The sequence below is a fragment of the Lactuca virosa genome, chromosome 5 (assembly GCF_052849685.1).
Source record: "Lactuca virosa cultivar CGN04683 chromosome 5, Lactuca_virosa_CGN04683_v6, whole genome shotgun sequence".
Lineage (NCBI taxonomy): Eukaryota > Viridiplantae > Streptophyta > Magnoliopsida > Asterales > Asteraceae > Lactuca > Lactuca virosa.
Genome location: NC_136430.1, coordinates 9,381,603 through 9,406,444, shown reverse-complemented (window position 1 = coordinate 9,406,444; position 24,842 = coordinate 9,381,603). Strand labels below are relative to the sequence as shown.

At 39.3% G+C, this 24,842-nt stretch overlaps 1 protein-coding gene and 2 non-coding genes across 3 annotated transcripts; 2 read left to right on the top strand and 1 right to left on the bottom strand.

The window, feature by feature from the left end:
- The first annotated feature begins 7,226 nt into the window (after window positions 1-7,226).
- On the top strand, window positions 7,227-7,333 carry LOC145117979 (small nucleolar RNA R71). The gene has a single exon (XR_013712968.1). It is a non-coding gene; the product is annotated as a small nucleolar RNA R71 (small nucleolar RNA).
- Window positions 7,334-15,192: 7,859 nt separating this feature from the next.
- On the top strand, window positions 15,193-15,299 carry LOC145118006 (small nucleolar RNA R71). Its single transcript, XR_013712992.1, has one exon. It is a non-coding gene; the product is annotated as a small nucleolar RNA R71 (small nucleolar RNA).
- A 6,983-nt stretch (window positions 15,300-22,282) lies between these two features.
- LOC145110970 (uncharacterized) lies at window positions 22,283-23,002 on the bottom strand. The gene has a single exon (XM_079047275.1). It carries the CDS (start codon window positions 23,000-23,002, stop codon window positions 22,283-22,285), a length of 720 nt encoding a protein of 239 aa, XP_078903401.1.
- Between the last annotated feature and the right edge of the window lie 1,840 nt (window positions 23,003-24,842).

Sequence of the window (24,842 nt, the reverse complement as noted above, 5' to 3'; positions counted from 1 at the left end):
AACCCAGAGATTTAGGGTTTCATCTCACAGCGCCAACTCGGTGAGTCGGCTCTCTGACTCGTCGAGTCGGTCATTAAACCCACATGGCCAATTCGTCCCTACTCGACGAGTTGAGGCACCAACTCGTCGAGTCACCCAGTCAATTCATAAATAAACATATATATATATATATATATATATATATATATATATATATATATATATATATATATATAAATATTATACCTCGGAAATCAAGATGTTACAATTCTCCCCCACTAGGATCAGACTTCGCCCTCGAAGTCATGATCTGGAAATAACTCTGGGTACTGCTCGCGCATCTCGGACTCCGGCTCCCAAGTCCACTGATGTGTGTAAAACCAACTTGTTTTAATCCTACTTTTTAAATATAAATTTAACACACAAAAGGCAGTATACCTGTCAATTGGTGGTATAATTAAGCAAGCTGAGTATCGAACACAGGGAACGGCAAATTAAACTAACTACTAGAATTATCTAAAAAGCAAATAATAAAAGGAAGGGTTTTCTCTAGTTTTGCAAGACTAGAAACTTAAACAATTAACTAAAACTAAAACTACCAACTAAGCAAGCAAAGATCAACTAAATTCAATAATAAAGAAGACTTCTGTTTAGGTTTTGAATCCTTTATTCCTATTGTTGATTTTATGGCAAGTGCAATGGATTAACTTTTCATTGGCTACCGATTAGTGTGATTAGTTTCACGTTCGCTATTACTAATCCTTAGAAGACAAATCAATTCAAACAGTGGCCAGTTGGTTAAATTAACAGGTTTTCTAGTTTATTGATTCGGGTTAAGTAAGACTTGTAGTGGTTAATTAAATTGGTCATTCAATTAACCTCTTGCTGATGGTTCGTCACAAAAGCTCACACATTAACTTACCTATTCTCTATTAACCCTAGTTTCACGTTCGCTATTCCTAGGCGTATAACAATGTTTTCACATAAATCATCTGAGATTAGCAATTAAGACATGGTCATACAACTTAATATACTGGTTAATTAACAGAAGAATAGTTATAATTAACACATAAGGTTCTTTAACAAGCTTAACAAAACATAATCACCAAATTAAAGTAATCCAACCATAAAATCATACCATAATCATAACGTCATCTATCCTAAACAGAAGATAATAGTTTTAGCTCATGATTACAGTAAAACTAAGATAAAAAACGAAGTCAAGTAGCTCAAACATAGTTCAACTTAAATAATAAGTAAGAATGGATTTGAATTTGCCTTGATTCTTCTCAAAATTGGATCTAGGGTTGATTCTCTGGCTTCCAGCACCTTAGCAGGTCTTCTAATCGTAGCTTCTCCTCCAAGGATTTCTTCTCCAAAGTCCCGTATCGATCTGAAAGACCCTTTTTATAGATTAGGCGACTCGTCGAGTCTCTCATTAAATACCCGTGTACGGCAAGGCAATGACTCTTCTGCTTCGAGAATGTTCGTAGGAACTCGTCGAGTTAAGGGTCAACTCGCCGAGTCCTTCTTGGTTTTTGGTTCTTTTCCTCTTTCTTGGATTCCCAAGCTCCCGATAGCTTCTCCTGCTTTCTTTTGCTTCCGAGCACTTCTTATGAACTGAAAATATAATTTACACGTACTTAAGCATCTTTTGTTCCATAATTGCATTAAAATAGTCAAAAAGTATTAATATTCTTATACAAAATATATGACTAAATATGGACATTTCAAATTACCACACACTTGACTTTTGCTTGCCCCCAAGCAAAACTGAATTTTTAACATACTAAAATCACATAAAACAATCCTAATCAAACCCAGCCATTATGCCAAGACCTTAATGCATGCATTTGTGTCTAAAAATTTTCCTAAGGAACCCCCCATACTCTAAATACTCACAATCCTCATAAACACTTGCCCACTTCTTTCGAACAACGCTCATTTTATGCATCCCTCCGAATCAATCCTCAGAAAACTTTTTTAACCTCATGTTATTTTTGTAAAGCTACCCAAGCATACATAATCTAGAGAATTACAACTTTTAGATACCGCAATGGAGCTCTTGGATTCTTCACTTTCTTTGATATTTGATCTTCAATTTGTACTTTGAATTCATCACCTTTTTGATTTTTGGTATCTTCAACTTTTGAACTTCTTTAGAATTTTGATCTTTTGATCTTCATACTTTGATTGCTCCCAAAATTCTTATAACTTTTTCTTGTAATTCTCTCTCTCTTCTTTTTTTACATGTATCTCACTCTTTTTTTTTCACTCAATACCTACATGCTTAAGCAGGGATGCTTAACTTCAACCCTTATTGGTTAAGATACAAGCCTTCCTGGATAGATTTTTGGTACACGATGCTAAACATATTGCAACGCTCAAGCTAAGCGAGGTTGTGTTTTTGTTCCATGGTTTCACTAGAATAAGGGAGGCTACAAATGCATTATAACATATATTGGCTCAACTAAACATTTGGGTCCTCATAGAATCATAAAACATAATACTAGCATGAATCCTAATTGCATTTACCATAATCATCCTGCGCTCCGCTTATTCTTCCTCCTCATCATCATCTCGCGCTCCGCTTCCACTTGCTCCACTTCTTCTCGCCTCTATCCACTCCTCCCATGTGTGAATATACGGATAATTTCCTCCATCAATATGCAGAAGTTGGAAGTGATTAAACAATTAGATGTGTGATTGGTTACTAAAATTGATCCCCCTAGCCAAATCATTTTCTAACTGGCGCATCTCAACATTGTACCAATCCATTGGTACTTCATCATCAACCGGGATTACCGGTGGTTCATCATGGTCTTCTCTTTGGCGTCTTCTCACTCGCCTACCCGGCTCCTCGGGTGCTATCACCGGATCATCATGAGGAATGGCAAAGGTTCCTCCACCAAAATCTTTAATTATCCTTGCCCTCCTATAAAGCATAATACCAAAAGGCGGGGTCGGAACCTCCGTCAACATATCCCATGCTCCTGCGTTCATCAACCCATACGATCTTGCTAGGCGTGTCACAAACATCCCGCCATTGATTTTGGAAGTCTTCCTGTCCTTGACTGCTCCCTCGGATAAATAGGATGCCGTGCAAAATGGGAGACTGCAAAAAGTATTGGGAGTAATAATACTCCACAAATAAAACACATCAAGGTTAGGAACCTTGTCATCGTCTTTCCGCATGTTGATCGTACTTGAGATGAGGCGATGAATTAGCCGGTGGGTGGGTGATCTAATGCTCCCCTCTTGAGCGGATTTGGGGATGTAAACCTTGTTAGCAATAGTGCTCCACCAAATAGGACCCTTGACACCATCCGGAAAAGCTTGGTGACAATGTTCAAGAAAAGTACCAAATGCACCAGTGTTGACCAATCGTTGGTCATAAATTCCCAACCTCCAAGCCAGCTCCACCATACTACAATGGCGGTATTCCCCACCGAGACAAAATGCAATGTTCCCCGGACTATAATAATCGTTTCCTACACGAAAAGAAATGGTGGAGAAAAATTCCCAGCATAATTCCTGGTACACCGGCTCTTGAATTCTGAATAACCGGTTCCATCCGTCACTGGTTATTGACAACCCATTATACGTGAATGTTTTGACCAAATAAAGGGCTAACTCTTCCTCATAACGCACTCGTCCAAGCCACTCCCAATCAATTGCATTTGGGACATGGATTTCCTTCTTTTTCAGTTCTTCCAACCTCTTCCTCCACTTCCTCATTGTAGATTCGGAATTGATTCGTGGAAAGTTTAACCAAGGATGGGATTCTTGGTTCCCACGGGAGCTTTGACCCCTTCTGGAAGACATGTTCCTGCAAAATAACACAAACAACACAAACAAACCACAAAATACAGAAAACATCAAAACATAAATCCTGACAAACACGACTGGACTCGCCGAGTCAATGACAGACTCGGCGAGTCCGATGAACACATCGGGTCTTGCTGTGGTTTGAACTGTATTGAGTCATGTAAACTCTAAATTTATCTCAGGGGTTTGTCCACGAAGGTATCCTAAACACTAATTCATAACCATTGCGAACAAAAACTAACAAAACATGTCAAATTTAAAAACCCTAGAAATCATGTATTTTCAAAAATGGTTTTTTTTTTCTTCAGAATTTAAGACCATATAACATCTAAAGGTTGAACCTTTAACAGAATTAGGAGTGAAAATCATTACCTTGTGTGAAGATTTTGGAGAAATCAAGAGAAGGATGAAGATGAGAGCTTGAGAGCACTTTGGCATGGCGTGTGGTGTCGGCTATTGTGTAGAATGAAAGTGATGTTTCAATTAGGGTTAAAACCCTAATTTTACCGAATTGTAATTTTTTTTTCAGTAAATAATACAGACACGTCGAGTAGGGGTACCGACTCGGCGAGTCATGCCGCGGGTCAATTTTTCTTGTTACGTAAGGACTCATCGATTAGGTGGACTAACTCGGCGAGTCTGTTAAGCTGTTAAAAAAATGAAAAATTTCTCCCAAAAAACTTTATTAAATTTACCACACCCCACACTCAGGCCTTACTTGTCCTCAAGCAATCATTTATAGACAAATAGGAAGATTTGGATAGAAAAATCCTAAGAAAACCAAACAAAAATAAAATAAAATGAGAAAAGAAAAAGAAAGCAAACTCTCGTAACGGGTTTCCTCCCGTCAAGCGCTTCTTTTTTAGGAGTCTTTAGCTGGACTCCTCCCCGCTCTACGTTTCTGCGTTGTCCTTCATCAGGATGCCAAGCTTAATCCTTTGTGGTTTGTATTTTGTTTTGTAAGCATGTATTTTTCTCTTATATGCCCTTCTCAATTCTTCTTTCCTTCTTCTTTTAGCATTGTCTTCAGATTCACACCTTGTCCTTTTTCCACATTTCTTCTTCTTTACCCCGTTCTTTGGATCCATCTTTTGTACTTCTTCTTTGTCTATCTTGATTGCCCTTTCAGTTGTCACTTCATCATCACTCGATATCAAAGATTCTTCCTCACTTTCGTCACATACTAAAGAATCTGGTGGTTCAAAAGCGAACACCTCTTAATTAGTAGCCACTCGGGCTCGAGGTTTGGTCCTTTTGGTTGTGGTTGACATAGCTTTTCGATCAAGCATGTGTGACTCATTAAAAGAGTGATGTGAATCACTATTCGAGACCTTAATAGTCTTTTCATCTTCCAAGCTTTCCTTGATGTCATGTTGAATTTCTCCATCCTTTTGCACAATTGTGTCAAGATAAGCCAACTTGGCATTTTCAAAGTCACTTAAATCATTAACAACTTCAATTTCCTCAAGTAACTTCTCTAGCAAAATATGCACATTAAGTTGGAAAGGGTACTCGTAGTTTGCAGGACAAAATCCACCATTGGTCTTGACTTTTCGTTTGGACTCGTCGAGTCAGTAGATGCTACTCAGCGAGTCGATGCGTTCTCAATACTTCTATGGACTTCCTGGAAATCTGCTTCCTCTAACATCTTCTCTATCTCCCTCAAATCTCCTTCAGCATCAAAATTGTCTTCCAAGGCTGATATGAATTGATTTGGATTGCTTTCTTGAAAAAGTGCAATTTCTTTTTCTAATAATTCGTCATCCAAATCCATTGAGGAAGTCTTATCTTTCCTTATCTCTTCATGCTTTTTCTCTTGCTCTGCTTTAAAATTTACCGAATCATCGCCCACTCTTAGTGTTAATGTAGATTCGTGCAGATCGACTATAGCACCTGCAGTATTCAAGAATGGTCTCCCAAGAATAATTGGGACTTTAAGGTCTTCCTCCATGTCCAACACCACAAAATCAGCAGGGAAAACAAATTTATCAACCTTGATGAGAAGATCTTCGCATACTCCAATTGGATGTTTTATCGTTTTATCGGCTAGATGGATCTTCATATGGATAGGCTTCGGGTCCGGCAAGTTTAACTTCTTGAAGAAAGAATATGGCATGAGATTTACACTTGCCCCCGAATCAGTGAACGCTCGAGTGGTAATTATATTTCCAAATTGACAAGATATGGTAATGCTACCCGGATCGCCCCTCTTCTCTGGCAACTCATTCAATACTAATTCAGCGACTTCAGCCATATCTTTTCTAGCTGTAAAGAGACCCTTAAGCAAGCATGCATATTTAGGCGTTTGAAGTATCGTTTCAACAAATGGACTGTTCACTTGGAGGGCCTTTACTTGCTTCATAAATTTTCTATACCCTTTGATCTGCTCATCAGGTATGGCTTGACTTGGAAATGGCAAGGGAGGCCGGTAAGGGTTCAAAAGACAGCTGGTTTTATTAACAGGTCGTGGACTCGTCGAGTCCTTGCATGGGACTCGGCGAGTCGAGTCGAGTTCTGCCAACTTCGATTTTTCTGCCTCTTCTGCTTGCACCTTTTTAGCATCCTTCTGGATAGGGATCAGAGGAACGAAAATTTTCTCAGAATCAGTTGTTATAGCATTTATATGCGCCATTCTTGGATTCTTTTCGGTATTGCTTGGAAGTTCACCCGATGCTCTATGATTGATTTGTTGTGCAAGCTGACCTAGATGCTTCTCAATGTTATGAATGGAAGCTTGCTGATTCCTAAGCATAGCTTGTTGATCTATCATCATAGTTTGATGCTCTCTAATCATGCCTTGTTGCTCCCTTAACATATTTCGTTGTTCTTTTATTGCATCATCGGTATCATTATGCCTTTTCTCAGATGCGGCTACAAATCTTGTGAACATTTCTTCCAAATCAGATTTCTTCTCTAGCACCGGTTCCTCTTTTTGATAAAAGCCCCTTTCTTTTTGCTTATATTTTTCCTCCTTTGCCTTTTTGTACTCATCATACGGGAGCCATTCCTTCTTGGGTTTTCGCCAATTGTCATCGTACCTATCACCACTTGAATAACACACTTGTGCTTTCCGGTTCCCATTCTCGTCCAAATCACAATCTCTAGTAAGGTGAGGCCCGTTACAATTCTCACATCCTACCCGGATAGCGTGGATGGATTGGTTCATCTTAGTCATTCTGTGATCCAAACTCTCTAGTTTAGCCATCATTGTTGCCATGCTATCATTAACTGAGTTCACCACCCCCCGACTTAGTTCATTCCTTGGGTTATGATATTCTCTAGAGTGTTTAGAGAATTCTTCAATTAGTTGCTTTATCACCGGGGGTGCCTTCTTCGTGAGCGGTCCTTGCGAGTCAAGAAGTTGCCTTGTGGTCACATTCACTCCATCAAAGAAAATGGAGACTTCTTGTTGGCTATTAAGATCATGATGTGGTCAATTCCTTAATAAACCTTTGTATCTCTCCCACGCCTCGTATAAGGACTCTCCAGCTTGTTGCTCAAAGTTTTCTATGGCTTTCTTCAACTTGGCTATCTTTGAAGGAGGGCAAAATTGATCAATGAATTCTTCCTTCATCTTGGCCCAACTGGTGATGGATCCTGGAGGGAGTGATTTGAGCCAATCTTTCGCAGCTCCCTTAAACGCGACTGGTAGCATACGAAGCAGAACGGTATCGCGACCCACATTTGGAACATTGAAGTAGTCGGCAATGTCGTTGACCTCGTCTAAGTGCTTGTATGCGTCCTCGTGATCTTTCCCATAGAATGGGATCTCCTTAAGTTGAGCTAGTATGTGGCCTTTGAGTTCAAAGGTGGCAGTCGCGGGGATTGCGGGTTGTACAAGTCCAGGGCCGGTATCATCACGTATCCTTCTCTTCCATTCTCCCATGGGAACTTCATCGATGTTAGCCATGGTGTTGTCAAGTTCTCCTTCTAGATCGCTTCTTTCTTCGTATTCGGAATTGTACTCGTACTCAAATTCGGTTTCTTTGTGGAATGTATCGTCTCCAAGATTTCCAAGGTTGATTCATTCGTTCTTTTGGCTGCTAGACTCACCTGCTTTCTTGTTCTTTTTCTTCCCAACGACTGATTTGAGGTCCTTGAACGGTGATTTCTTTGGCGGGTTAGTGTCTTCAAGTACTTTGTCTTTGTTTTTCCTAAGTGCGGATTCTGGGTCTTCAAGTGGAGGAACCAAAGGTGTGTTGGATCCTCGGGTCATGTAATACCTGCAACCAAAACAAGAAAAATGCGTAAAAAGAACAAAAATAAAATAAAAACGAAATTTACTGTTTCAGCGACGGACTCGTCGAGTGTGTTCGTAGGGACTCGGCGAGTTCACTGCCTAAACAGAAAAAAAAAATTAACAGAAGATAATCATAACGTCATAAGCTAAAGAAGTGAAATTCATATCAACTCGTAAAATCATACCATAATCATAACGTCATCTATCCTAAACAGAAGATAATAGTTTTAGCTCATGATTACAGTAAAACTAAGATAAAAAACGAAGTCAAGTAGCTCAAACATAGTTCAACTTAAAGAATAAGTAAGAATGGATTTGAATTTGCCTTGATTCTTCTGGATCTAGGGTTGATTCTCTGGCTTCCAGCACCTTAGCAGGTCTTCTAATCATAGCTTCTCCTCCAAGGATTTCTTCTCTAAAGTCCTGTATCGATCTGAAAGACCCTTTTTATAGATTAGAGGCGACTCGTCGAGTCCAGGGACTGACTCGTCGAGTCTCTCATTAAATCCCCATGTAGGGCAAGGCATGGACTCTTCTGCTTCGAGAATGTTCGTAGGAACTCGTCGCGTCAACGGTCAACTCGCCGAGTCCTTCTTGGTTTTTGGCTCTTTTCTTCTTTCTTTGATTCCCAAGCTCCCGATAGCTTCTCCTGCTTCCTTTTGCTTTCGAGCACTTCTTATGAACTGAAAATATAATTTAAACGTAATTAAGCATCTTTTGTTCCATAATTGCATTAAAATAGTCAAAAAGTATTAATATTCTTATACAAAATATATGACTAAATATGCACATATCAAATTACCCCACACTTGACTTTTGCTTGCCCCCAAGCAAAACTGAATTTTTAACATACTAAAATCACATAAAACAATCCTAATCAAACCCAGCCATTATGCCAAGACCTCAATGCATGCATTTGTGTCTAAACTTTTTCCTAAGGAACCCCCATAGTCTAAATACTCACAATCCTCATAAACACTTGCCCACTTCTTTCGAACAACGCTCATTTTATGCATCCCTCCGAATCAATCCTCAGAAAACTTTTTTAACCTCAAGGTATTTTTGTAAAGCTACCCAAGCATACATAATCTAGAGAATTACAACTTTTAGATACCACAATGGAGCTCTTGGATTCTTCACTTTCTTTGATATTTGATCTTAAATTTGTACTTTGAATTCATCACCTTTTTGATTTTTGGTATCTTCAACTTTTGAACTTCTTTACAATTTTGATCTTCATACTTTGATTGCTCCTAAAATTCTTATAACTTTTTCATGTAATTATCTCTCTCTTCTTTTTTTTACATGTATCACACTCTTTTTTTTCACTTAATACCTACATGCTTAAGCAGGGGTGCTTAACTTCAACCCTTATTGGTTAAGATACAAGCCTTCTTGGATAGATTTCGGGTACACGATGCTAAACATATTGCGACCCTCAAACTAAGCGAGGTTGTGTTTTTGTTCCATGATTTCACTAGAATAAGGGAGGCCACAAATGCATTATAACATATATTGGCTCAACTAAACATTTGGGTCCTCATAGAATCATAAAACATAATACTAGCATGAATCCTAATTGCTTTTACCATAATTTTCTGAATTAATCCTAGCAATTTTAATGCAAAATTTTTAAAATTAAGCCCAAATTAAGATTCTAATATAACCAACCCCCTACCCCACACTTAATTAATGCAATGTCCCCATTGCATGCTATGCATGATAAAGAAAAACACAAAAGCAAAGAGGGAATTGGAACAAACTCCCCTGGGATAGTAGTGGCGAGGTTGATATTTCTTCTTTTTAGCTCCATCTTCAGCTGACTTTGGCATGGGAACAGCTCATCCATGCCTTGGGCGTCATATCTCATGTGGTTCATAGCTCTAAAAAAATACAGGGAAGACTCTCGGAAATCTTCAGGAATGACTCTTCAAAAGTGCAGCCAATCGCCGTGTGAAATAATCATTAAGTCATAAGCTAAAGAAGTGAAATTCATATCAACTCGTCGAGTGCGGTATGTGACTCGCCGAGTTGTAGCGCGAAAAGGCAGAAACCGTGAAATTACACTGGCACTCGTCGAGTCAGTAAGTGCACTCGGCGAGTCCATCGCTGGGTGGAAAATTTTTATATTCTCCTCCAAAGTTGATTCTGATTTGTTGGGAAACTAATAAATCGAGACTCTTCCATTTTTTCCTTCAGTATTTAGACAATTTCCAACTCTTTTCTTGACCGGACTCTAAACTCGGACTCCATTCTCTCCCGCCTAAAATCGACACTTCTATCACTCTGGAGACCCTTTGCATGCAAACCCTTTATCCAGATTCTGAAAACACTAAAACAAACATGTAATAAAAAGGAAAAACACACCAAACATAAATCCTAAACTACTTGTCCAAACAAAATCAAACAAAAACAAACAAATAATTTTTTTTTTCAACACAACCAAATAAAAATAAAAAGGATCATTCAATCTTCTTCTTCCTCCTCATCATCATCTCCATCATCATCCCGCGCCCCACTTCCACTCGCTCCACTTCTTCTCGCCTCTATCCACTCCTCCCATGTGTGAATATACGGATAATTTCCTCCATCAAATTGGATGTGTGATTGGTTACTAAAATTGATCCCCCTAGCCAAATCATTTTGTAACTAGCGCATCTCAACATTGTACCAATCCATTGGTACTTCATCATCAACCGGGATTACCGGTGGTTCATCATGGTCTTCTCTTTGGCGTCTTCTCACTCGCCTACCCGGCTCCTCGGGTGCTATCACCGGATCATCATGAGGAATGGCAAAGGTTCCTCCACCAAAATCTTCAATTATCCTTGCCCTCCTATAAAGCATAATACCAAAAGGCGGGGTCGGAACCTCCGTCAACATATCCCATGCTCCCGCGTTCATCAACCCATACGATCTTGCTAGGCGGTTCACAAACATCCCGCCAATGATTTTGGAAGTCTTCCTGTCCTTGACTGTTCCCTCGGATAAATAGGATGCCATGCAAAATGGGAGACTGCAAAAAGTATTGGGAGTAATAATACTCCACAAATAAAACACATCAAGGTTAGGAACCTTGTCATCGTCTTTCCGCATGTTGATCGTACTTGAGATGAGGCGATGAATTAGCCGGTGGGTGGGTGATCTAATGCTCCCCTCTTGAGCGGATTTGGGGATGTAAACCTTGTTATCAATAGTGCTTCACCAAATAGGACCCTTGACACCATCCGGAAAAGCTTGGTGACAATGTTCAAGAAAAGTACCAAATGCACCAGTGTTGACCAATTGTTGGTCATAAATTCCCAACCTCCAAGCCAGCTCCACCATACTACAATGGCAGTATTCCCCACCGAGACAAAATGCAATGTTCCCCGGACTATAATAATCGTTTCCTCCACGAAAAGAAATGGTGGAGAAAAATTCCCAGCACAATTCCTGGTACACCGACTATTGAATTCTGAATAACCGGTTCCATCCGTCACAGGTTATTGACACCCCATTATACGTAAATGTTTTGACCAAATAAGGGGCTAACTATTCCTCATAACGAACTCGTCCAAGCCACTCCCAATCAATTGCATTTGAGACATGGATTTCCTTTTTTTCAATTCTTCCAACCTCTTCCTCCACTTCCTCATTGTAGATTCGAAATTGATTCGTGGAAAGTTTAACCAAGGATGGGATTCTTGGTTCCCATGGGAGCTTTGACCCTTTCTGGAAGACATGTTCCTGCAAAATAACACAAACAACACAAACAAACCACAAAATACAGAAAACATCAAAACATAAATCCTGACAAACACGACTGGACTCGTCGAGTCAATGACAGACTCGACGAGTCCGATGAACACATCGGGTCTTGCTGTGGTTTGAACTGTATTGAGTCATGTAAACTCTAAATTTATCTCAGGGGTTTTTCCACGAAGGTATCCTAAACACTAATTCATAACCATTGCGAACAAAAACTAACAAAACATGTCAAATTTAAACACCCTAGAAATCATGTGTTTTCAAAAACGTTTTTTTTTTCAGAAATTAAGACCATATAACATCTAAAGGTTGAACCTTTAACAGAATTAGGAGTGAAAATCATTACCTTGTGTGAAGATTTTGGAGAAATCAAGAGAAGAATGAAGATGAGAGCTTGAGAGCACTTTGGCACGACGTGTGGTGTCGGCTATTGTGTAGAATGAAAGTGATGTTTCAATTAGGGTTAATACCCTAGTTTTACCGAATTGTAAATTTTTTTTCAGTAAATAATATAGACACGTCGAGTAGGGGTACCGACTCGGTGAGTCATGCCGCGGGTCAATTTTTCTTGTTACGTAAGGACTCATCGAGTAGGTGGACTAACTCGGCGAGTCTGTTAAGCTGTTAAAAAAATGAAAATTTTCTCCCAAAAAACTTTATTAAATTTACCACACCCCACACTCAGGCCTTACTTGTCCTCAAGCAATCATTTATAGACAAATAGGAAGATTTGGACAGAAAAATCCTAAGAAAACCAAACAAAAAGAAAAATAAAATGAGAAAAGAAAAAGAAAGCAAACTCTCGTAACGGGTTTCCTCCCGTCAAGCGCTTCTTTTTCAGGAGTCTTTAGCTGGACTCCTCCCCGCTCTACGTTTCTGCGTTGTCCTTCATCAGGATGCCAAGCTTAATCCTTTGTGGTTTGTATTTTGTTTTGTAAGCATGTATTTTTCTCTTATATGCCCTTCTCAATTCTTCTTTCCTTCTTCTTTTAGCATTGTCTTCAGATTCACACCTTGTCCTTTTTCCACATTTCTTCTTCTTTACCCCGTTCTTTGGATCCATCTTTTGTACTTCTTCTTTGTCTATCTTGATTGCCCTTTCAGTTGTCACTTCATCATCACTCGATATCAAAGATTCTTCCTCACTTTCGTCACATACTAAAGAATTTGGTGGTTCAAAAGCGAACACCTCATAATTAGTAACCACTCGGGCTCGAGGTTTGGTCCTTTTGGTTGTGGTTGACATAGCTTTTCGATCAAGCATGTGTGACTCATTAAAAGAGCGATGTGAATCACTATTCGAGACCTTAATAGTCTTTTCATCTTCCAAGCTTTCCTTGATGTCATGTTGAATTTCTAAATCCTTTTGCACAATTGTGTCAAGATAAGCCAAATGGGCATTTTCAAAGTCACTTACATCATTAACAACTTCAATTTCCTCAAGTAACTTCTCTAGCAAAATATGCACATCAAGTCTGGAAAGGGTACTCGTAGTTTGCAGGACAAAATCCACCATTGGTCTTGACTTTTCGTTTGGACTCGTCGAGTCAGTAGATGCTACTCGGCGAGTCGATGCGTTCTCAATACTTCTATGGACTTCCTGGTAATCTGCTTCCTCTTACATCTTCTCTATCTCCCTCAAATCTCCTTCAACATCAAAATTGTCTTCCAAGGCTGATATGAATTGATTTGGATTGCTTTCTTGCAAAAGTGCAATTTCTCTTTCTAATAATTCGTCATCCAAATCCATTGAGGAAGTCTTATCTTTCCTTATCTCTTCATGCTTTTTCTCTTGCTCTGCTTTAAAATTTACCGAATCATCGCCCACTCTTAGTGTTAATGTAGATTCGTGCACATCGACTATAGCACCTGCAGTATTCAAGAATGGTCTCCCAAGAATAATTGGGACTTTAAGGTCTTCCTCCATGTCCAACACCACGAAATCAGCAGGGAAAACAAATTTATCAACCTTGATGAGAAGATCTTCGCATACTCCAATTGGATGTTTTATCGTTTTATCGGCTAGATGGATCTTCATATGGATAGGCTTCGGGTCCGGCAAGTTTAACTTCTTGAAGAAATAATATGGCATGAGATTTACACTTGCCCCCGAATCAGTGAACACTCGAGTGGTAATTATATTTCCAAATTGACAAGATATGGTAATGCTACCCGGATCGCCCCTCTTCTCTGGCAACTCATTCAATACTAATTCAGCGACTTCAGCCATATCTTTTCTAGCTGTAAAGAGACCCTTAAGCAAGCATGCATATTTAGGCGTTTGAAGTATCGTTTCAACAAATGGAATGTTCACTTGGAGGGCCTTTACATCCTCCATAAATTTTCTATACCCTTTGATCTGCTCATCAGGTATGGTTCGACTTGGAAATGGCAAGGGAGGCCGGTAAGGGTTCAAAAGAGAGCTGGTTTTATCAACAGGTCGTGGACTCGTCGAGTCCTTGCATGGGACTCGGCGAGTCGAGTCGGGTTCTGCCAACTTTGATTTTTCTGCCTCTTCTGCTTGCACCTTTTTAGCATCCTTCTCGATAGGGATCAGAGGTACGGAAATTTTCTCAGAATCAGTTGTTATAGCATTTATATGCGCCATTCTTGGATTCTTTTCGGTATTGCTTGGAAGTTCACCCGGTGCTCTATGATTGATTTGTTGTGCAAGCTGACCTAGATGCTTCTCAATGTTATGAATGGAAGCTTGCTGATTCCTAAGCATAGCTTGTTGATCTATCATCATAGTTTGATGCTCTCTAATCATGCCTTGTTGCTCCCTTAACATATTTCGTTGTTCGTTTATTGCATCATCGGTATCATTATGCCTTTTCTCAGATGCGGCTACAAATCTTGTGAATATTTCTTCCAAATCAGATTTCTTCTCTAGCACCGGTTCCTCTTTTTGATAAAAGCCCCTTTCTTTTTGCTTATATTTTTCCTCCTTTGCCTTTTTGTACTCATCATACGGGAGCCATTCCATCTTGGGTTTTCGCCAATTGTCATCGTACCTATCACCACTTGAATAACACACTTGTGCTTTCCGGTTCCCATTCTCGTCCAAATCACAATCTCTAGTAAGGTGAGGCCCGTTACAATTGTCACATCCTACCCGGATAGCGTGGATGGATTGGTCCATCTTAGTCATTCTGCGATCCAAACTCTCTAGTTTAGCCATCATTGTTGCCATGCTATCATTAACTGAGTTCACCACCCCCCGACTTAGTTCATTCCTTGGGTTATGATATTCTCCAGAGTGTTTAGAGAATTCTTCAATTAGTTGCTTTATCACCGGGGGTGCCTTCTTCGTGAGCGGTCCTTGCGAGTCAAGAAGTTGCCTTGTGGTCACATTCACTCCATCAAAGAAAATGGAGACTTCTTGTTGGCTATTAAGATCATGATGTGGTCAATTCCTTAGTAAACCTTTGTATCTCTCCCACGCCTCGTATAAGGACTCTCCAGCTTGTTGCTCAAAGTTTTCTATGGCTTTCTTCAACTTGGCTATCTTTGAAGGAGGGCAAAATTTATCAATGAATTCTTCCTTCATCTTGTCCCAAGTGGTGATGGATCCTGGAGGGAGTGATTTGAGCCAATCTTTCGCAGCTCCATTAAACGCGACTGGTAGCATACGAAGCAGAACGGTATCGCGACCCACATTTGGAACATTGAAGTAGTCGGCAATGTCGTTGACCTCGTCTAAGTGCTTGTATGCGTCCTCGTGATCTTTCCCGTAGAATGGGATCTCCTTAAGTTGAGCTAGTATGTGGCCTTTGAGTTCAAAGGTGGCAGTCGCGGGGATTGCGGGTTGCACAAGTCCTGGGCCGGTATCATCACGTATCATCTTATTCCATTCTCCCATGGGAACTTCATCGATGTTAGCCATGGTGTTGTCAAGTTCTCCTTCTAGATCGCTTCCTTCTTCGTATTCGGAATTATACTCGTACTCAAATTCAGTTTCTTTGTGGAATGTATCGTCTCCAAGATTTCCAAGGTTGATTCATTCGTTCTTTTGGATGCTAGACTCACCTGCTTTCTTGTTCTTTTTCTTCCCAACGACTGATTTGAGGTCCTTGAACGGTGATTTCTTTGGCGGGTTAGTGTCTTCAAGTACTTTGTCTTTGTTTTTCCTAAGTGCGGATTCTGGGTCTTCAAGTGGAGGAACCAAAGGTGTGTTGGATCCTCGGGTCATGTAATACCTGCAACCAAAACAAGAAAAATGCGTAAAAAGAACAAAAATAAAATAAAAACGAAATTTACTGTTTCAGCTACAGACTCGTCGAGTCTGTTCGTAGGGACTCGGCGAGTTCACTGCCTAAACAGAAAAAAAAATTTAAACAGAAATTCCTAAAGGCTAAAAACTGAAAATCAATCCTAATACTAAATTTACTTAAAACAGTAACTTTGTGCAAGAAAAATCTCACACAAAGGATCGATAACACTAGTAATCAAATTAAATTTTAGAACCGTTCCCCGGCAACGGCGCCAAAAACTTGATGTGTGTAAAACCAACTAGTTTTAATCCTACTTTTTAAATATAAATTTAACACACAAAAGGCAGTGTACCTGTCAATTGGTGGTATAATTAAGCAAGCAGTGTATCGAACACAGGGAACGGCAAATTAAACTAACTACTAGAATTATCTAAAAACCAAATAATAAAAGGAAGGGTTTTCTCTAGTTTTGCAATACTAGAAACTTAAACAATTAACTAAAACTTAAACTACCAACTAAGCAAGCAAAGATCAACTAAATTCAATAATAAAGAAAAATTTTGTTTAGGTTTTGAATCCTTTATTCCTATGGTTGATTTTATGGCAAGTGCAATGGATTAACTTTTCATTGGCTACCAATTAGTGTGATTAGGTTCACGTTCGCTATTACTAATCCTTAGAAGACAAATCAATTCAAACAGTGGCCAGTTGGTTAAATTAACAGGTTTTCTAGTTTATTGATTCGGGTTAAGTAAGACTTGTAGTGGTTAATTAAATTGGTCATTCAACTAACCTCTTGCTGATGGTTCGTCACACAATCTCACACATTAACTTACATATTCTCTATTAACCCTAGTTTCACATTCGCTATTCCTAGGCATATAACAATGTTTTCACATAAATCATATGATATTAGCAATTAAGAGATGGTCATACAAGTTAATATACTGGTTAATTAACAGAAGAATAGTTATAATTAACACATAAGGTTCTTTAACAAGCTTAACAAAACATAATCACCAAATTAAAGTAATCCAACCATAAAATCATACCATAATCATAAAGTCATCTATCCTAAACAGAAGATAATAGTTTTAGCTAATGATTACAGTAAAACTAAGATAAAAAACGAAGTCAAGTAGCTCAAACATAGTTCAACTTAAAGAATAAGTAAGAATGGATTTGAATTTGCCTTGATTCTTCTGGATCTAGGGTTGATTCTCTGGTTTCCAGCACCTTAGCAGGTCTTCTAATCATAGCTTCTCCTCCAAGGATTTCTTCTCTAAAGTCTTGTATCGATCTGAAAGACCCTTTTTATAGATTAGAGGCGACTCGTCGAGTCCAGGGACTGACTCGTCGAGTCTCTCATTAAATCCCCGTGTACGGCAAGGCATGGACTCTTCTGCTTCGAGAATGTTCGTAGGAACTCGTCGCGTCAACGGTCAACTCGCCGAGTCCTTCTTGGTTTTTGGCTCTTTTCTTCTTTCTTTGATTCCCAAGCTCCCGACAGCTTCTCCTGCTTCCTTTTGCTTCCGAGCACTTCTTATGAACTGAAAATATAATTTAAACGTAATTAAGCATCTTTTGTTCCATAGTTGCATTAAAATAGTCAAAAAGTATTAATATTCTTATACAAAATATATGACTAAATATGCACATATCAAATTACCCCACACTTGACTTTTGCTTGCCCCCAAGCAAAACTGAATTTTTAACATACTAAAATCACATAAAACAATCCTAATCAAACCCAGCCATTATGCGAAGACCTCAATGCATGCATTTGTGTCTAAACGTTTTCCTAAGGAACCCCCATAGTCTAAATACTCACAATCCTCATAAACACTTGCCCACTTCTTTCGAACAACGCTCATTTTATGCATCCCTCCGAATCAATCCTCAGAAAACTTTTTTAACCTCAAGGTATTTTTGTAAAGCTACCCAAGCATACATAATCTAGAGAATTACAACTTTTAGATACCATAATGGAGCTCTTGGATTCTTCACTTTCTTTGATATTTGATCTTAAATTTGTACTTTGAATTCATCACCTTTTTGATTTTTGGTATCTTCAACTTTTGAACTTCTTTAGAATTTTGATCTTTTGATCTTCATACTTTGATTGCTCCTAAAATTCTTATAACTTTTTCATGTAATTATCTCTCTCTTCTTTTTTTTACATGTATCACACTCTTTTTTTTTCACTTAATACCTACATGCTTAAGCAGGGGTGCTTAACTTCAACCCTTATTGGTTAAGATACAAGCCTTCTTGGATAGATTTCGGGTACACGATGCTAAACATATTGCGACCCTCAAACTAAGCGAGGTTGTGTTTTTGTTCCATGATTTCACTAGAATAAGGGAGGCCACAAATGCATTATAACATATATTGGCTCAACTAAACATTTGGGTCCTCATAGAATCATAAAACATAATACTAGCATGAATCCTAATTGCTTTTACCATAATTTTCTGAATTAATCCTAGCAATTTTAATGCAAAATTTTTAAAATTAAGCCCAAATTAAGATTCTAATATAACCAACCCCCTACCCCACACTTAATTAATGCAATGTCCCCATTGCATGCTATGCATGATAAAGAAAAACACAAAAGCAAAGAGGGAATTGGAACAAACTCCCCTGGGATAGTAGTGGCGAGGTTGATATTTCTTCTTTTTAGCTCCATCTTCAGCTGACTTTGGCATGGGAACAGCTCATCCATGCCTTGGGCGTCATATATCATGTGGTTCATAGCTCTAAAAAAAATACAGGGAAGACTCTCGGAAATCTTCAGGAATGACTCTTCAAAAGTGCAGCCAATCGCCGTGTGAAATAATCATCAAGTCATAAGCTAAAGAAGTGAAATTCATATCAACTCGTCGAGTGCGGTATGTGACTCGCCGAGTTGTAGCGCGAAAAGGCAGAAACCGTGAAATTACACTAGCACTCGTCGAGTCAGTAAGTGCACTCGGCGAGTCCATCGCTGGGTGGAAAATTTTTATATTCTCCTCCAAAGTTGATTCTGATTTGTTGGGAAACTAATAAATCGAGACTCTTCCATTTTTTCCTTCAGTATTTAGACAATTTCCAACTCTTTTCTTGACCGGACTCTAAACTCGGACTCCATTCTCTCCCGCCTAAAATCGACACTTCTAGCACTCTGGAGACCCTTTCCATGCAAACCCTTTATCCAGATTCTGAAAAGACTAAAACAAACATGTAATAAAAAGGAAAAACACACCAAACATAAATCCTAAACTACTTGTCCAAACAAAATCAAACAAAAACAAACAAATAATTTTTTTTTCAACACAACCAAATAAAAATAAAAAGGATCATTCAATCTTCTTCTTCCTCCTCATCATCATCTCCATCATCATCCCGCGCCCCGCTTCCACTCGCTCCACTTCTTCTCGCCTCTATCCACTCCTCCCATGTGTGAATATACGGATAATTTCCTCCATCAATATGCGGAAGTTGGAAGTGATTAAACAATTGGATGTGTGATTGGTTACTAAAATTGATCCCCCTAGCCAAATCATTTTGTAACTGGCGCATCTCAACATTGTACCAATCCATTGGTACTTCATCATCAACCGGGATTACCGGTGGTTCATCATGGTCTTCTCTTTGGCGTCTTCTCACTCGCCTACCCGGCTCCTCGGGTGCTATCACCGGATCATCATGAGGAATGGCAAAGGTTCCTCCACCAAAATCTTCAATTATCCTTGCCCTCCTATAAAGCATAATACCAAAAGGCAGGGTCGGAACCTCCGTCAACATATCCCATGCTCCCGCGTTCATCAACCCATACGATCTTGCTAGGCGGTTCACAAACATCCCGCCATTGATTTTGGAAGTCTTCCTGTCCTTGACTGCTCCCTCGGATAAATAGGATGCCATGCAAAATGGGAGACTGCAAAAAGTATTGGGAGTAATAATACTCCACAAATAAAACACATCAAGGTTAGGAACCTTGTCATCGTCTTTCCGCATGTTGATCGTACTTGAGATGAGGCGATGAATTAGCCGGTGGGTGGGTGATCTAATGCTCCCCTCTTGAGCGGATTTGGGGATGTAAACCTTGTTATCAATAGTGCTTCACCAAATAGGACCCTTGACACCATCCGGAAAAGCTTGGTGACAATGTTCAAGAAAAGTACCAAATGCACCAGTGTTGACCAATTGTTGGTCATAAATTCCCAACCTCCAAGCCAGCTCCACCATACTACAATGGCAGTATTCCCCACCGAGACAAAATGCAATGTTCCCCGGACTATAATAATCGTTTCCTCCACGAAAAGAAATGGTGGAGAAAAATTCCCAACACAATTCCTGGTACACCGACTATTGAATTCTGAATAACCGGTTCCATCCGTCACAGGTTATTGACACCCCATTATACGTAAATGTTTTGACCAAATAAGGGGCTAACTATTCCTCATAACGCACTCGTCCAAGCCACTCCCAATCAATTGCATTTGAGACATGGATTTCCTTTTTTTTCAATTCTTCCAACCTCTTCCTCCACTTCCTCATTGTAGATTCGAAATTGATTCGTGGAAAGTTTAACCAAGGATGGGATTCTTGGTTCCCACGGGAGCTTTGACCCCTTCTGGAAGACATGTTCCTGCAAAATAACACAAACAACACAAACAAACCACAAAATACAGAAAACATCAAAACATAAATCCTGACAAACACGACTGGACTCGTCGAGTCAATGACAGACTCGGCGAGTCCGATGAACACATCGGGTCTTGCTGTGGTTTGAACTGTATTGAGTCATGTAAACTCTAAATTTATCTCAAGGGTTTTTCCACGAAGGTATCCTAAACACTAATTCATAACCATTGCGAACAAAAACTAACAAAACATGTCAAATTTAAACACCCTAGAAATCATGTATTTTCAAAAACGTTTTTTTTTCAGAAATTAAGACCATATAACATCTAAAGGTTGAACCTTTAACAGAATTAGGAGTGAAAATCATTACCTTGTGTGAAGATTTTGGAGAAATCAAGAGAAGAATGAAGATGAGAGCTTGAGAGCACTTTGGCACGGCGTGTGGTGTCGGCTATTGTGTAGAATGAAAGTGATGTTTCAATTAGGGTTAAAACCCTAATTTTACCGAATTGTAAATTTTTTTTCAGTAAATAATATAGACACGTCGAGTAGGGGTACCGACTCGGCGAGTCATGCCGCGGGTCAATTTTTCTTGTTACGTAAGGACTCATCGAGTAAGTGGACTAACTCGGCGAGTCTGTTAAGCTGTTAAAAAAATGAAAATTTTCTCCCAAAAAACTTTATTAAATTTACCACACCCCACACTCAGGCCTTACTTGTCCTCAAACAATCATTTATAGACAAATAGGAAGATTTGGACAGAAAAATCATAAGAAAACCAAACAAAAACAAAAAGAAAATGAGAAAAGAAAAAGAAAGCAAACTCTCGTAACGGGTTGCCTCCCGTCAAGCGCTTCTTTTTTAGGAGACTTTAGCTGGACTCCTCCCCGCTCTACGTTTCTGCGTTGTCCTTCATCAGGATGCCAAGCTTAATCCTTTGTGGTTTGTATTTTGTTTTGTAAGCATGTATTTTTCTCTTATATGCCCTTCTCAATTCTTCTTTCCTTCTTCTTTTAGCATTGTCTTCAGATTCACACCTTGTCCTTTTTCCACATTTCTTCTTCTTTACCCCGTTCTTTGGATCCATCTTTTGTACTTCTTCTTTGTCTATCTTGATTGCCCTTTCAGTTGTCACTTCATCATCACTCGATATCAAAGATTCTTCCTCACTTTCGTCACATACTAAAGAATCTGGTGGTTCAAAAGCGAACACCTCATAATTAGTAGCCACTCGGGCTCGAGGTTTGGTCCTTTTGGTTGTGGTTGACATAGCTTTTCGATCAAGCATGTGTGACTCATTAAAAGAGCGATGTGAATCACTATTCGAGACCTTAATAGTCTTTTCATCTTCCAAGCTTTCCTTGATGTCATGTTGAATTTCTAAATCCTTTTGCACAATTGTGTCAAGATAAGCCAAATGGGCATTTTCAAAGTCACTTACATCATTAACAACTTCAATTTCCTCAAGTAACTTCTCTAGCAAAATATGCACATCAAGTCTGGAAAGGGTACTCGTAGTTTGCAGGACAAAATCCACCATTGGTCTTGACTTTTCGTTTGGACTCGTCGAGTCAGTAGATGCTACTCGGCGAGTCGATGCGTTCTCAATACTTCTATGGACTTCCTGGTAATCTGCTTCCTCTTACATCTTCTCTATCTCCCTCAAATCTGCTTCAGCATCAAAATTGTCTTCCAAGGCTGATATGAATTGATTTGGATTGCTTTCTTGCAAAAGTGCAATTTCTCTTTCTAATAATTCGTCATCCAAATCCATTGAGGAAGTCTTATCTTTCCTTATCTCTTCATGCTTTTTCTCTTGCTCTGCTTTAAAAATTACCGAATCATCGCCCACTCTTAGTGTTAATGTAGATTCGTGCACATCGACTATAGCACCTGCAGTATTCAAGAATGGTCTCCCAAGAATAATTGGGACTTTAAGGTCTTCCTCCATGTCCAACACCACGAAATCAGCAGGGAAAACAAATTTATCAACCTTGATGAGAAGATCTTCGCATACTCCAATTGGATGTTTTATCGTTTTATCGGCTAGATGGATCTTCATATGGATAGGCTTCGGGTCCGGCAAGTTTAACTTCTTGAAGAAAGAATATGGCATGAGATTTACACTTGCCCCCGAATCAGTCAACGCTCGAGTGGTAATTATATTTCCAAATTGACAAGATATGGTAATGCTACCCGGATCGCCCCTCTTCTCTGGCAACTCATTCAATACTAATTCAGCGACTTCAGCCATATCTTTTCTAGCTGTAAAGAGACCCTTAAGCAAACATGCATATTTAGGCGTTTGAAGTATCGTTTCAACAAATGGAATGTTCACTTGGAGGGCCTTTACATCCTCCATAAATTTTCTATACCCTTTGATCTGCTCATCAGGTATGGCTCGACTTGGAAATGGCAAGGGAGGCCGGTAAGGGTTCAAAAGACAGTTGGTTTTATCAACAGGTCGTGGACTCGTCGAGTCCTTGCATGGGACTCGGCGAGTCGAGTCGGGTTCTGCCAACTTTGATTTTTCTGCCTCTTCTGCTTGCACCTTTTTAGCATCCTTCTGGATAGGGATCAGAGGTACGAAAATTTTCTCAGAATCAGTTGTTATAGCATTTATATGCGCCATTCTTGGATTCTTTTCGGTATTGCTTGGAAGTTCACCCGGTGCTCTATGATTGATTTGTTGTGCAAGCTGACCTAGCTGCTCTCAATGTTATGAATGGAAGCTTGCTGATTCCTAAGCATAGCTTGTTGATCTATCATCATAGTTTGATGCTCTCTAATCATGCCTTGTTGCTCCCTTAACATATTTTGTTGTTCTTTTATTGCAGCATCGATATCATTATGCCTTTTCTCAGATGCGAAGCAGAACGGTATCGCGACTGGTAGCATACGAAGCAGAACGGTATCGCGACCCACATTTGGAACATTGAAGTAGTCGGCAATGTCGTTGACCTCGTCTAAGTGCTTGTATGCGTCCTCGTGATCTTTCCCGTAGAATGGGATCTCCTTAAGTTGAGCTAGTATGTGGCCTTTGAGTTCAAAGGTGGCAGTCGCGGGGATTGCGGGTTGGACAAGTCCTGGTCCGGTATCATCACATATCCTCTTCTTCCATTCTCCCATGGGAACTTCATCGATGTTATCCATGGTGTTGTCAAGTTCTCCTTCTAGATCGCTTCCTTCTTCGTATTCGAAATTATACTCATACTCAAATTCGGTTTCTTTGTGGAATGTATCGTCTCCAAGATTTCCAAGGTTGCTTCCTTCTTTCTTTTGGCTGCTAGACTCACCTGCTTTCTTGTTCTTTTTCTTCCCAAAGACTGATTTGAGGTCCTTGAACGGTGATTTCTTTGGCGGGTTAGTGTCTTCAAGTACTTTGTCTTTGTTTTTCCTAAGTGCGGATTCTGGGTCTTCAAGTGGAGGAACCAAAGGTGTGTTGGATCCTCGGGTCATGTAATACCTGCAACCAAAACAAGAAAAACGCGTAAAAAAACAAAAATAAAATAAAAACGAAATTTACTGTTTCAGCGACGGACTCGTCGAGTCTGTTCGTAGGGACTCGGCGAGTTCACTGCCTAAACAGAAAAAAAAATTTAAACAGAAATTCCTAAAGGCTAAAAACTGAAAATCAATCCTAATACTAAATTTACTTAAAACAGTAACTTTGTGCAAGAAAAATCTCACACAAAGGATCGATAACACTAGTAATCAAATTAAATTTTAGAACCATTCCCCGACAACGCCGCTAAAAACTTGATGTGTGTAAAAGCAACTAGGTTTAATCCTACTTTTTAAATATAAATTTAACACACAAAAGGCAGTGTACCTGTCAATTGGTGGTATAATTAAGCAAGCAGTGTATCGAACACAGGGAACGACAAATTAAACTAACTACTAGAATTATCGAAAAAGCAAATAATAAAAGGAAGGGTTTTCTCTAGTTTTGCAAGACTAGAAACTTAAACAATTAACTAAAACTTAAACTACCAACTAAACAAGCATAGATCAACTAAATTCAATAATAAAGAAGACTTCTGTTTAGGTTTTGAATCCTTTATTCCTATGGTTGATTCTATGACAAGTGCAATGGATTAACTTTTCATTGGCTACCGATTAGTGTGATTAGGTTCACGTTCGCTATTACTAATCCTTAGAAGACAAATCAATTCAAACAGTGGCCAGTTGGTTAAATTAAC